The sequence below is a fragment of the Sabethes cyaneus genome, chromosome 3 (genome assembly GCF_943734655.1).
Source record: "Sabethes cyaneus chromosome 3, idSabCyanKW18_F2, whole genome shotgun sequence".
Lineage (NCBI taxonomy): Eukaryota > Metazoa > Arthropoda > Insecta > Diptera > Culicidae > Sabethes > Sabethes cyaneus.
Genome location: NC_071355.1, coordinates 233,272,923 through 233,288,412, shown reverse-complemented (window position 1 = coordinate 233,288,412; position 15,490 = coordinate 233,272,923). Strand labels below are relative to the sequence as shown.

The window sequence follows — 15,490 nt, the reverse complement described above, 5'->3', positions numbered from 1 at the left end:
ATTGTATCATACGCCGCTTTGAAATCAATGAAATAATTGTGCGTGGAAACACTGTATTCATGGACTTTTTGATGGATCTGCTGCTGCGTAAATATTTGATCTCGTTCCCAGCCAATTTATTTTTGATCAGCCGCTTGAGGGCCTCCTTAACACTTTTGTCGCACTGCCGAAGTTGCTTCTCTGCCTGGGTGCAGTTAAGGTGTTTATCGAAAGGTTTCTTTTACCTTTCAGTCACCGCAAAATCGTCCATTAAGAAACCGCCATTCTTATCCTCACACATTTCGGCTCGCAACTCAAATACTTTGCGGAATGCGTTGTGCTTCTGCTGGCTGGCACCTTCGCGTTTCCTGAAAACGATGCAAATGCGCATCTCCGCATAATTCTGCTCTTCCAGGCAGCACTTTTTCTCCCGGAAGATTTGAGGTCGCTGCATCTTATTCCGTCTGTATCTTTTTACGTTCTGATCAGAACTACTGCGCTTCAACTCATATGTCACCCTTCTACATTCCTACAAATTTCATTAAATTAGTGATGCTAGCATGTATTAGGCAATGAGAATGTGGAAGTAATCGCTTAGGAAACGGAAATGGCTCACGGGTAGGAGGTGCAGATGAGCCACTCATCGCGGCGAAAAGAAAATGAACAACTGAAACGACAGTTGAACAAACAAACCAAATACTATCGAGCCCGTTAGTCAGCGAATGTAGTTAAAATCAGTCAAGTGTGTTTAAAACAGACTTGTTATAAACACCGCTCGGAGCCGTACGGCTGCTACCTTTCCAGATACGCACCGCAACGAGTGCTTTCAATAAAAGCACGCAGTGCCGTTGCTACATATTGGCACGCTTCCGAAAAACGCAAGAACGTGAACCCGGTGCTTTGCCTTCGACTAGGCACGGATGAGCACGGTGCGAAGACTCGCATGATTTCGTACTTTGCATTCTTTCTTTCTTATACGTTCATGTTCGGTGACATGACTTAGTTGTTAGCACACTCGGGCTCCACGCTCAAGTTTGGTGCCGGCTAGTAACCCGAGCAAGGTTTGACAACAAAAGTATATTAAAATTATTACATATTATGCTGTTGATATCAACTAGCAATCATGTTTTGATACCGAGTCCAAATGGCACTTATGATGTATCAGATTTTGCTTTCATTTCGTTTTCATTGTTAATGAAAAAAAAGTGCTGACATATTCTATTTATGATGTAAATAAACCTACAATATTTAAATTAATCTTTTTTCACATAAATTTTTTTCTAGTAAAATGGTCAGTTCAAAGTATCTTCTGATAGCAATATCCTGATGATATGATAGCAAAATGACAACTAATTCAGCTTTCCCATTACTATTGTATAACAGCAAAATTAGTATTCCGTTTGATATTTTTGATAGCAAAAGTAGTATTCGATTTCCTTTCACGGTGTGGAATTTTTGCTATCAATTTTGATATTTTAACCACTAAGTCGACCAAAATGAAATCAGACCGAGTAATCAAAATCAGTTACATCAAGGTAACAAATTTTGTTTTCAATTTGCTCTAAAACTTTGCTCGGGAAGCTGGCACGGTTTCGCTTACATAGTGGAAGAACGAAGATTCATTCTAAGTGGGATACGGTAAAAATTTATGAACGACAGCGGGTGCTTTCCAGCGCGTGTGTTCGGCTGACGTTCTTGCCTGGGTGCCGACCAGAGCGCTCCGAACAGACATTGCTCCGTGCCAAACAGAAAAAAATGGCACCGACGTGAGGTTTCATATTCGTTTCTGATGCGAGTTGAAAAAATGCACCTAAACGGGGTGCGTGTTAGTTATGATCGGAGCAGAATACTTGTGCACCGCTACCGGTGCATAAGTCTGGTTTAAAATAGGAAATCTCAGTTAAAATATAGTATTTTATATAGTCTGACACAGTAGGATTTATAGCTGCTAAGTAAGCAAAATGTTGTTTTTATTGTTAACATTATAAAACACACGTCATTTAAATAGGTATATGAGAAAAAGTAATGGTTCTGAATTACTTCTCGGTGGAACACCACATTTTTTGCAGGAATTACAGGACTCGTTAAATCCTAGCCATAAAGCTACGACGCTACGAACCGTCAACTATGTCTGAAGGCAACAATTTGAATTCGTCAGAAGTTCCTAGTCTGTTAAGTTTCCGTAGTGGAAATCGGCAGTCAGTATGATCAAAAGCAAAAAAAATGCCTTTAATGCTATGCTGCCGTCATATGCAAAAGTGACGTAAACGCCAATTGGTCAAAAATGGTATCATTTTGCCAAATGGTGCTTTATGACATGCTTTTGCTTCTGCTGTTGAGAACTGAATGCATTTTCATCGAAAACTATATAAAAAATAGAAAAAACAAAGTGACGTAACCGCCATTTCGCTGCAAAAGTGACGTTATAGTGTTAACTGCGGTATAAACCACTTTGTTGCACATTAATTCAATTGAATATGTCACATCAGATGTTTTTATTGAAAAAGTGGCTCAATTCACCTAAAAGTGCATTCTTGATTTTCTCATATTTAAAAATTAAATAAAAATTAAAAGATTTAGATAATGCAATGTTTACCCAGGTTAACCCACATCTGAAACGCATCCAAATTATTCCAATATGGCCAGAAATGCATGCGATGGTCAAAGCATGGTTTGCCAATAAGTAAGTTAAAAGAACAAATTTGATACCCTGCATAACAGGGTTCCAGATCGGAAATTAGTCATTCCCCTCCAGCAATAAGCAAAACGTCTAAAACTATTGCAAAACGGTGAATTGATTATCTCGAAAACACATATTATGAAAAAGTGGTATGTGCTGAAAATATTATTGAACATTAAAATAAGCGCTTTATATTTGACATAAATTATATATGATCAATCTCCATGGAAGTCAGTTTTAGAGTTACTTTTTTAAAAAAGCTTCAATATGGTAGATGTCCTCGGCAACCTTTTAAATAATATTATTAATGTAAGATACAAAGAACATTCGCATATGAGTGGTTTTGGGGGTTCAGCTTCAGATGCATCCTAGCGATAAGTCGTCAGAAAAAGTATGTGTTTTAATATAACGAATAACTCGCTAGAACATTTGAAAGCACAGAAAAAAGCATTTGCAAAGTTATTGGTATACAATGATTTTAGAGGATTTTTTTCTGAATCATTATATGTTACAAAAGAGTTAAGGTATTCATCAAAGCTGCTTATTTTAATGTGTTCCAAATTGTGTATGAAAATGTCATATTTTTGTATCGATTTACAGGAAACAAATTTTTTATCACCCTGATTGGTGGATATATGATCACCACGATGAATTAAAAAGGTGGACCATATTTTTTAAAATAACTTCTCCAAAGACACCATTCATGTTAAATTTCGCATTTGCATGCTATCCCTGCCGTTTTGTTCGCCGACGTCACTTTTGCAGCGAAACGTAAAAATTGAATTTGTATTTATACACAAAAGTGACGTTAGCGCTTGGATTTCGCGTAATCAACAAAACAATTAACGAAACACCAATAGTTAGTTAAAATACATCAAAATAAGCAATTTGTACAGAAACAAATTCCGAAATTGGGCTTTACTGAGAAATTGCCTCGAATTTTCGTTTTTTGCTTGTACTGAAAAATGTGCAAAATGGATTAACGTCACTTTTGCATATGACGGCAGTATGGAAGTGATTTATCTAAATATCATTTGTTTTTCTTCTCAAAAAAATTAGAAATTATTAACAATTCACATTTTCAGTAGTTCGATTTTGAATGTTGAAATCAAATCTATCAACTAGACAATATGATCAAATTGCATTATGATTATACCCTTCAGTACCAACACTAAGGTGTAACTGAAAGACTGCTGTGAGACCCTATTTTGCATCGTTTCATCTATAAAATGCTCTTAATAAAATCATAAATCAGTTCACCTACTGCCGCTGGCAGCAATTCGTCATCCTTCGGTATCGTACGGTTTACTGATTGGTATTTACAAGTAGCTTCACCGGTTTTTCCCTGCAAGTACCGCGAAAGCGACTCAATACAGCCTGTGTTAAGGCTGCAATGTGTTTCTTTTAGACAACGGTACCGGGCATACCTACAAGTTCGCTGTTCGACCTCAATATCGGTCAATTTATTAATAAAATTGCTGTCAACAGCTGCATAATTATCCGTTGTCTAGTTAAGTATACCTGGTTTATGAGTGTTACAATCAATCAATGTGGCCGACTGGCTCGAACATACAGATGTATTATCCGACATGTATAAGTATACGGTGAACAATTAAAACTGCGCCGCAGCAGCAGACAACCCTATCTATCAACCCCGTACCTCTCAATTAGCATACCGCCAATGAATAAGGAGTTCCATGGAAACAACAGTGTAATTTTGGTGCTACCCAGTTTGTTCCATGCCAAACGAAATTATCTTTTACCACATTTGCGACTGATACGTGACTGTTTAATTGATTGCCTATCACTTACAGATAACCGGTTTTTCACGGCATCACGTAGCGCCCTTCCCAAACAATGAACTGCAGCACACCTACTGCAGCACCCCAGAGAAGGTGACGACGACGATTAATTATGAATTATAAAGGCAACGTTGAGCCAAATTGAAACCACCGGTTTTTTTGTGTTTTTAGCAATGGTAATACAGCCACCAATTTTAGTGCTGGGCTGCACTGGTGATAACCCAGAAAACTCAATTAAAAATGGAAACCTCTATAATGAGCCAGTCGTGAATATTTAATATCACATTTAGTGTCGAGATAGCGGCAAGCTTGTTGCAACCGCCATTGAAAGCTGCCTGTTTGCGTGATTTTAATCTGCTTGAAAAGGTACCCCAAGAGATTTATTTACACTTTTGAAGATATTGCAAATTTGACTAATGGATTTCCAGAATGGGAGCCCTCATGAACGAACGAACATCCGGAAGAATCACAGCCCTCTATGTAAATTTGTTTTGTCACTGCACTGAACAAACATATCCTTAGCCCTGGTTGATGCGCAGTGATGCCAGTCAATTTATGTTTTTTCCTGAAAAATTGGAACGTCATATTGGAAGCAAGAGGCATCACTGGTATAACACGTCGTCTATAGCCAACAGGCTATTAAATATGCATTAAATCACTCCCATGGGCCAACGATATATGAATCGCAGGCAGGGTGTCGTCGTCGTCGTCGTCGTGTATGTGCGAGGTAGCTCAAGTGCATTCTTCGGAGGCGTCAGGGGTGGGTTTCGTCGTTTACATATGCTTCCCCGAAGCAAAATCACTCCGGCGGCGGGGAGGACCAGGGCAATTTATACTACCGTCAAAGTGGGTAAGGTGAACAATCTGCATGAATTGACTTTGGCAGGCATCCGGAGCTGTGACTGTGCGAGCGAGCGAGCTAACACAGTGCTAGAGCTAAAGCTACAGCTAGCCGGAAAGCGAGCAGAGAGTTGGCTGCCTTCTTCGTAGGATTCAGCCGACCGAGAAAAGACAACACCGGAGGCAATTTAGTCTATTTGCTTGGGCACAGGCTGGGCAGTACGGAAAAAAGTGCACAGAAGGGTGACCCGAAGTAGAAGGTAGATTGAGAGATCGAGTCTAATTATTGATTTAAATTTTATAAAATCGATAAAAATCATACGAGATTTTAATGATCGCACTGTGATTGTAAGCCTAAGATTTTCAACCAAGCCATAAAAAGCCATGAGGTTATTACTCTTGCAAAACTTTATCGAATCGACAAGCAGGTATCGTTCCGTCACCCGGTCACCCTACATGACGATTTCGTACGCTCGACAGCAGTTGGGGTTCGATGCATACCAGACAAGCAGGCAGACACACCGAAAGGGTGCAATGCAAACGTTGACATACCTCTTGACGGTGAACCCGATATGCAATCAGTGAGCCAGTGGCTTTCCGGCTGAAGCGTTCCGATCCGATCCGATCCGGCTCACAGTTTCAGTAAGACGGATAAAAATCGAATTGCTTTTATCTTTTGTTTGTACTACACAGTCACCTTTTTCTGCCGTATTGTTCCCCTTGTCCCCCACAGGTCTATTGCTTGTTTATGCTACCCAACCAGTACATTTGGTAGGCTGATTTATTGATGATACCAATTTTTACTTTCTCTTTGCAGAATCAAACACCCGTTGAGATGTGTCGCTTGGAAAGTGACACAACCGGTGCCGGAAGCCTGCTCCACTGGTGTGCAGCGGCGTAGTAGGCCGCCCACCTCGAGCTACCCTGAAGTACTCAAACATTCGCAGACAGTGCAACTGTCAAACTAAACCGTAAACAGACCCATTGTAGAGTCCCAGTTCACCAACCCCGGGCCGATATGATGAGTAACACCAGTAAGCACTACCAGTTCGGAGCAGGATCCGCCAGTACATCTCAGTCGGAATCTGCCAGTGCCACTACCGCCGGTATAATCATCAAAATGTCCGAAAAACAGCGCACCGTCAGCGATAGTGAGTCAGAGATTAACTACGACATGTTCAACAGCAGCGTCACGACGTCGGAATATGGAGGCTCGGTTATGAACACTTCGCAGATTTCCAACGCATCCTCCGATTCAACGCACATCAAGAGTGCCAATCTGACGCGGTCGCAGAATTTAGGCGGAGTGAGTACGAGTTTTATTAGTTACGGTTAACGGCTAGCTGTAGACTTCCAGTCGCCTATAAATATTCGTCCATGACGCTACTTTATAACCTGATTTTGGCATTTCAAACGTTTCAAGCATTTTTTTCTTTCCCTAATGCGCAACCGGTGCCAGTTCAAAATCACAAACCAGCAGCCGAGACTGTCTGTCGCGGCATTGAAAATAGCGAAAAAAAGTGGAAACATGAAACTGTAAACACCACCCTCAAGTTCGACGCAACCACCACTGTCACGACAGGACTGTATCAGTGCGTCGTCGGTCTGTCGGTCGACCGGTCGGGAGCACACCACACCGCACCGCACCGCACCGCAATCGAAAGTGCATCGGTGGGGAAAACGTGCATAATTAACTTGCAAATCGAATTATGATTTACTCAACCGGTCGGCGTGGTGCTGTCGTCGGAGTCATCGTCGTCGTTGTTGACGTTTTCCGACGAACATACGTACCTGCTACGATGGTCCCCGCCGTACGGTTCAGCCGGTAATTAAATACGGGGTTGGTAGCGGAAACGTGCCTCCCGGTGGTGGTATGTGCTTTTTGGCTAACGGTCTCGGTCAGAATATATCCTCGGTGTTGGGGTTCTGTGATATACTTCACATGGTATTGCGATTTTTATTTTCGCAAAAAATTAACTTATTTGTCTGATTAATCTCTGGCAATCTGTTTCATCGCAATAATTTTCTACAAATGATTATTTATCTTTCTGAAGCCTTTAGCGATTTCAGAAATAAATCCAAGTTGCTTATTGGCTATATGAAGATAATAGCCCGTATGAATAAATCTATTTACTTTGCTTTTCCCGGGTACATCTTATGGAGGAAGCAAAGCTAAAATAGTTTCATACGGCTCAATGGATCGTTGTAGTGTATACAGAAAGTTAGTGCGCTATCCAGGACGTCACCAAGATCCCGAATGTAATAGACGCGTTGTAACAAATGTCCCGCCATGTTGTATCTAAAAACTATAAGCTAATTTTTACAGTGAAAAGAGATGACAAAGCACTTAGAGATACTAACGGTAAGCAGGTTACTCGAACATCAATCTTCAAATTTATCCACCAGACGTTGCAGTTCAATGCAGTCGGCGTCCATTTTAATTATCTTGAAGAATTTTACATCGTCAGTATGAAAAGACCGACAGCCAGGTGGCAGGAGAGCTGACAGTTCATTTATAAAAAAAGAAAACAGCAGTGGTCCAAGGTTGCTCCCCTGTGGAACGCCAGAGATATTACAGAACGAGTTAGAAAACTCGGACCCGATCTTAACACTTAGCCTACGGTGTGTTAGGTACAAGTGCTACCACTTGTAGAACGGTGCGGCTACTCCAGCTTTTCCAGGCTAGCAAGGAGAATCCTAGATAACACAAAATCGTAATAAAAAGTTCATTTTAAGTTGTATGCATGTCAATTTTACATTGGAATTGCATACTGATCAAAGTATGTCAAAGCAAAGTGAACAATAAGTTGTTTTGCCGTCGTGAAAGTCCTCATATACAACTCATGACTGAATTATAAAAGCAGAATAATTGATTGTAATATTAAGTTATATCTTAATCATATATTGAGCAGTATTAAGTTGTGTGTTCTAGAATCCGCTGTATAAAATGTAAGATTGAATACAAAAAATTGTCAAAATTGTAGCACGTATATTACCTCCATTTTGATGCTTATATGTTCTTATGTGGCGTGAAATATGCTGAAATATGTGAAAGTGCTAATAAAGCAGAGGAAAAATGTGAATTTTTCGCCGCTCACTTTAAGAATTCCTTTGATGTTTTTGTTGCTTCGGAAGTTCTGGTTGCCTCTGCAATCAGAGATACTCCATTTGATGCGACAAACTCGAATGTATTCTATGTAAACGACCAACTCGCTGAAACCGCAATCAAAAAGCACAAAATATTCGCACTCTGCTAGATCAAGAGATCCAACCTGTTCAAAAGTGTCGGAAAGTTTAATCCCCGACGCACTTTTTATATGCGCCATACTTATCCATGGATCAGCGTGTATTTTTCCCTAGAAGATCAGTTGCTACTAATCTAACGTAGTTTGTTGCATTCTGTTAAAATAACACGGAGGAGATTGCGCAACTAGACGCGATATTTACAGACTTAAAATCCGCCTTCTACCGTGTCGACCACGAAATATTGTTAAATCGGATGGTGAAACTTGGAATTTCTGTCGTTTTACCAAATGGATAAAGTCTCATCTTACTGGTGCCCCAGCTAGCACTAACTCGTATATCAATGTACGAAAACTATCGTAAATATTTCCTAACAAACTCGAAATCGTTACTAAGGCTGGAAAGAGTGGGATCAAGTTGATTTTCTGTCGTATATAATGATAATGACTGACATACATACGATTTTCAGCACAAAATCGTAGAGTAGTACGGAGCGACTCGCGCTTAATCGGATATTATCGTATATAAATACTTATATAGTCGTAACGCTCAAAATTATTCGTAATCACGTATATCGCCTCCAAAATAGTACGGATATGCCAATTTTGCGCATGAAATACGATTTATTTAGCATGTATATCTGTACGTAATGCTAATTTTTACCTTTTTTATACATATGAAAATGCTAGCTGGGGCACTTTTTGTGTGTCGGTCCGGACTGTTCCTCCATCTATCAGGAGTTCCTCAAGGAAGCAAATTGGGCTGGTTGCTTTTCTCTCTATTTATCAACGAACTGTCTATATTGCTGCCATCTGGATCTCGTTTGTGCTACGCGGACGATGTTAAGATAACCTGCCCGTAAAAACTCGACTGTTTCAGTCGATTGCAGCAGCTAATTGACCTATTTGAGGCGTGGTGTACGAATAAGTTGCTAACAACCAGTGTCTTCAAATGCAAAGTTATATCGTTTCACAGCAAACTAGATCTTATTACTGTCAATTAGGTACTCTATTTTGGTTCATCCACTGAACGGTTTAATCACATTCGCAACCTAGGAGTGAATCTTGACTGTGGCTCACACACAAAACGTTCAAATTTGACGTAATCTATATAAAAATTGCATACTGAGTTTTACGGAATGGTTTAGTTCTTACGTATGACTATTGGCTCTTGTATAATAGCAAATAGAGACAAAATGGCTAGAGTGGGGCTAGTATCTGTCATATATAGCGGCAGAGGTACGATCTAGTAAGCCAAGAACTCAGAGAATCGTCTTACAGCAAAATTTACCTCGTCTCACACTTTGTGTGGAATTCCATTCTTTCCGCTTCACCACATATGGGCGGAGCATGGGAGCGCCTCGTACGAACTATCAAACAAAACCTTGGAAAGCTGAAATCCAACTAAACGCTGTTGCATAAAGTTCTCGAAAATATACTACCGTGACCGCTCCTAATTCTACGCAGCTCCTAATTCTGCGCATTTTTCTTTATATAAGTAATTTTTAACATTGTGCATAACTATGATCATTGCGTTATTTTTTTTATAAATATCTGTTGAATATTACGCCATTATTCACAAACGGGCCATAATAGTTGAGAGCGAAATAATTTAACTTGAAACTGTAAGTATTTTATATGACAGAAAGCATCGTCGTTAGCACCAACGCTAAGATTGTCCTTCTAGAAAATTAACAAATTTATGATCTAAATTCTTTGCAATGATCAAATTCCCCAGCATAATTAGAAAGAATAATTAGCCCATCATCATCATCATCATTAGTTTTAGTCATGTTTTAGATAAAAAGAGTGATAGCATGCATTGCTTTCCTTAGAAAAATGCGATTCAATAATGCGCAGATTTAGGCACAGATTTTTTGTTCATGTTCCAAATTCTGCGCAGTAATGTATCCTACGAAGAAATCGCGAAAGAATATGCAACCTCGCCCAAATGGCTGAGGCATAGAGGCATGAAAATTCAAGCAGAATCTTAATCTTTAACATGCATTGATTGGCATCCTGTGTCTCGGGGTCCGAACCTACGAGCGCCAATTCATGAAACCATGTCTTCTATTTTTTTTAATGTCCAACCTCATGGGGCTGTCAGAGAGTGGGGAAGTGGTTCCTACATGAAAACACAACTTTTAATATTAGTTTAAAGTGTAATGTTCAGTATGCAGAGAACCCGAAACAAAGCACCCTTCACGTTATCGAGAATAAAATATTTAAAATGAGGCAATCAAAATGATATTCCTTCCAATATTCCTTTGCCACCCGGACAGCACAAGAAGGCCGGGTCATGGATTTAATTATGGTAATGGCTAATGCCGGATTTTTTGGTGTGCTTTCAGCGTATAAAGACATAAACAGCATGGCAAGAGTATTTATTTTTACTTGTTGGGTGCGCAGAATTAGAAGCAAACATGCGCAGAATTAGGAACATGGGCAAGAAAGTGCGCAGAATTATGCACCGTGGATAAGTTTACAAAACGAAAAATATACTCCATTGTTTGTCGACTTATAATTCCAATATTTGTTACCAGATATTATAGACCGTAGCACTACACGTTGAGGCTATCCACGTTGTTAATTTAAATCTAGGATACTTAGAATAGCGGAAGAATCATGAAAATGTCTTAACTTCGCAGAATATGGTACGTTCACGGTAGCCGAAGCCCACTAACAAAATAATTGTTATCTTCCTCTCGTTAAGTATCAGAGACGGGTCACTCGAAGTGTAACCGACTTCAGGCCGTTGTCATAGCAGCTGGCTATAAATTAGTTAAATGACAGTTGTCACAATGTCACCTGAAATGTTTTTTTTAAAAAGTGAAGAAGCGACTTGAGCGAAACCCACGACGAAGCTCCAATTAGAAATTACTATAGAACTGAAAATATCTTATCGCAGCATCCGCCGCATATTGAAAAAAAAACTCAAGTTCCATAAGCCTTACGAGTTCCAAAAGGCGCATGATTTTACCCAAAAACAGTAACAAGAAAGACTTGAGTGAGAGAGTGAAGGATTTACTTCACATAAGGGTCGAAAGGGGTAAATTTTCGAACATTGTGTTTTCTGGCAAGAATTTTTTTTTAATTTAGCAGTTCAAAACCGTCCCGCAGTTTGGACAAATAGGAACGTTATACAAATTTAATAAGCGTTGCTTCAATGACCCCTTACCTCATTTTCCGCTCTTTCTCCTTTACGCCTTGTCTCCCATGGGATACTATTAATACCTTTGTTTAATTACTTTCTTCTATCATTCCCTCCGTCAATTGTAAAAAACTACCGCTATTAAAAAATCCGTAACGCTCGAATCTACAGAACGGGGTATATTTGAAGCAAATTACTGCCAGGTTCCGCCGTTCTTAGCCTGTTTAAGAGCGAGATTGATGTTGAAAGGTAGTAAAAAGTAAAAACATAAAGGAAAAAGGGGAAAACACAGCTACGTACAGGTAATAAGCAGTTTGCTTACGCAATTTTTGTACTTGGAATCCCATAAAATAATCTTTCAATTTGACATTCGCTAATGGCTTTCCTGAAATGTTTGAAATGCATACTATTATCTCCTATACTGGCTAAATACCTACTATTTCATTCACGCAAGCAAATCCCACACGCTCTCGAACTCAACCCCACACTTAAGTCGCAATTCCCTTGACCTCTTTATTTTCTGTTTCATCTCTTTTTCCAGTCCTGTCGCTTCCCGAAGCTAGAAGAATGTGCCCACTTCCACTACGAGCGTGTTCAGCTGGGTAAACTGACGGTTCGTTTGGTAACGGACGAGCGAAACGATTCCCAGCTGGGACCGCAGAGTGGCCAAAGCTCCCTCCTGGCTAGTACCGATCTCAGTAGCTCCCAAACGACGGCGGTGGTTAGAAATATCTGGTTCATCATCCGAATAACGGCCGGTCGGTCGGATTCTTTCATGATCAAGCGTTCGTTCGAGAATATGCGCTTTCTGGACGAGATGCTGCACCGGTGCGTGTACGATCGGAGGGTTAGTGAGCTGGAGAATCTAAAGGAGATGGATGTTTCGGAAAAACCGGATGAAGAGTTGGAAGCGTTGGTGGGGGCCTATCTGAATCGGTTGTCGGTTATCGCCTCGGATGCTATGACTTGTGGACCCGTACTAACATGGTTGCAGATCGACAACAAAGGACGCAGACTTCCGGTGGCAGATGAGCAAACAATGAAGTGTATCAACACGCCGGCAGTGGGAGCTGCTTACGGAGTTAGGCGATATGTGGCGCAGGCATGTGACGAGATTTCTATCGAGGTGGGAGACATGATTTCGGTGATTGATATGCCAAGCCCAGCCGAATCAATTTGGTGGCGTGGCAAGAAAAGTCATCTGCAGAAAAACCAATACGAAGTTGGATTCTTTCCACAGAGCTGCGTAGCCACGATTGGCGATAAGGTTCCTCGCCATATGCCGTTTCCAGCTCCGCTGGTTGGTTCCCTGGCTGTGTCACCAACGAAGCCAGTGCTCAGAAAACATGGTAAACTGATAGCTTTCTTTCGAAGTTTCATACTGTCAAGACCTTCCAGGCGTCGGCTGAAGCAAAGCGGAATTTATAAAGAGCGAGTGTTCTCGTGCGATCTAGGCGAACACTTGCTTAACAGTGGCCAAGACATTCCAATGGTTCTGAAATGTTGCGCGGAGTTCATCGAAGAGTATGGTATAGTGGACGGAATTTATCGTCTGTCCGGAATCACCTCCAACATACAGAAGCTGAGACGTGCCTTCGATGAGGAGCGAATTCCAGACTTAACGCATCCAGAGATTAAACAAGACATTCATGCCGTGAGTTCCTTACTGAAGATGTACTTTCGCGAGCTGCCAAATCCTTTGTGTACCTACCAGCTGTACGACCACTTTGTAGACGCTATTCAAACCCGACCGGATGCGTCCACCGATCTCAAGCTGCGATTGATCCGTCAAACCGTTCAGAAATTGCCGCCACCCCACTATCGGACACTGAAATATTTGGCGACACATTTGTACAAAATTTCTCGCCATTCGGCTAACACGGGAATGACGGAACGTAACATTGCCATCGTTTGGGCTCCGAATCTACTGCGATCGCCGGCTTTGGAAACTGGTGGAGTAGCTGCGCTTCGCGGAGTCGGCGTACAGGCGGTTGTCACGGAATATTTGATCAGTAACTGTGAGCAGATCTTCGACGATAATGCGGATGATTTCGGCAGCCATTACGTGGAGTCGCAACCGAATTCGCTTAGCGACTCTAATAGTATTCAAAATCATGGTGGCCTGGAACAGGATCTGTCGCTTTCGATGGAAAGACCAAAGAGTTTAAGTGTAGGAGGAGCCAAATTGTTGAGCCTTGAGGAGGCTCGCATTCGGAAGAATTGTATGGAAAACAGCGAAAAGACGATCCCCATCAATATCACAAATCCTTCAACGCACATTGGATCGTACATCGAGGTCGGTGGTGGTCCATCCAGTTTGCCGGATAAGTACCACACGGTGTTGCCGGTGCCAAGGTATTTTTTTAAGTGTTGTTCACTCGATGCTCTTACTAATTTGATTTTTTTTTTTCACCTAGAAGCTGGAATAAACGGAAATCTCATTCGTCTTGGAAGTCTATATTCACCAGGCAGCCGCGGCAATCGAACAGCAATCAGGACATCAAGGAGTACAGTAACGCATCAACACCAACGTCGAAGAATCCGCCCGTGATCATCGCCAACGGAAGAACACCGGATGAGGAACGTATGAAACCGGACCAGAATGGCTGCATCAAAGAGAGCAACAGCGGGCTACTGCAGGATAAGATGACTAAGAGTAAGTTTCCAGCTAAATTATTTGTTCGTTCTTTCTTGTTAGTTTCGACTTTTTAGGTGTTGATCTCTATGACGGGAAATCCCTCACAATCGAGTCCTGTGCACGATCAAGTTCGGTAGACAGTTTGCGAACAGCCGGCCACAGTCGTTCAGTTTCGCACGATTCGTACTTTGATTTGCTGCAGTCACCATTGCGGGGAGGTGCCGTTACCTGTCCCAGTCGGGAACTATCCGAACTTGGACTAAACTTCGATCGGGAGGAACCAGAAATGCGTATCTTTTCCGAGAGCGAGAGTTTAGTTAGCAGCCCAAAGGTGGCCAAGGAGGTGAGTTTCTCATTTAATTTTAGTTGAATCAATCGAATGTTTTAACTTAATGGTTGTAGCAGTCTGTAAGGAGAACACTTCGGGCACGCCCGGAGGAATACACTAGCGGAGGAAACAGTGTGAATCCAAGCCCCAAGAAGCAGCCTCGTTTGAACATTCAGAGTCCCACGGAGACCAGCAAACAGCAACAGTGGATGGTTGCCTCGGCAAATACGGACGAAAGCCTCTGCAAACGGTACAAATTGGAAGACCAGCTCAGTGATATCCAGTACATTGACTGCAATACTCCGGAGCACAATGTTTCCAGCGCGGGATCTTCACTGAACAACAATACTATTTTTACCAGTGCACAGGTTCATCGGTCTCCATTGCCGGAGGATTCAGACGGTGAGAACGAACCAGTCGGCATGAGGAACTCCTATCCAGGGCCTCAGTATAGCTACGTGAAATACGACTCGCCGATTAAGGAAACCCGGTTCAGCTATCCGGGATCTAGTGCCAAAAACAGGGGACCTTCGACTAAGGATGCACAGGCGATGAACGTTGACGAGCAACAGCACCAAGAACAACAGCAGCAGCAGCAGCATCAGCAACACGCAGTGCAAAAGAACGGATCGTCGCTTTACGAAAGGTATTTACTTTATAAATCTCGGATGTCCGATTTTAAAAGTTTAGCTTAGAGTTTCCGTTCCGGTGAAATTTCATTGTTTCACTTTTTTCTATCTACTAGATCAACCTTTACCATCATCATCGTGCATGAGGCTTACCGTCCTCTTTCTCAAGCTCCTTTTGATCATCTTGTTGAACGGATTGCC

At 41.5% G+C, this 15,490-nt stretch overlaps 1 protein-coding gene across 3 annotated transcripts in view; it reads left to right on the top strand.

Annotated features, from left to right (window-relative positions):
• LOC128741161 (GTPase-activating protein CdGAPr) overlaps positions 1-15,490 on the top strand; it is a 126,096-nt gene that overhangs the window by 101,254 nt on the left and 9,352 nt on the right. Inside the window, exons 2-6 of one of the 3 annotated variants that reach the window (XM_053836770.1) lie at positions 6,119-6,607; positions 12,236-14,049; positions 14,115-14,350; positions 14,407-14,675; positions 14,735-15,306. In XM_053836770.1, the coding sequence (XP_053692745.1) occupies positions 6,320-6,607; positions 12,236-14,049; positions 14,115-14,350; positions 14,407-14,675; positions 14,735-15,306 (3,179 nt within the window). In that variant the 5' untranslated portion in view covers positions 6,119-6,319. Of the gene's footprint in view, positions 1-6,118; positions 6,608-12,235; positions 14,050-14,111; positions 14,351-14,406; positions 14,676-14,734; positions 15,307-15,490 lie in introns of all 3 variants that reach the window. The other 2 variants (XM_053836769.1, XM_053836768.1) reach the window with 2 other exon arrangements.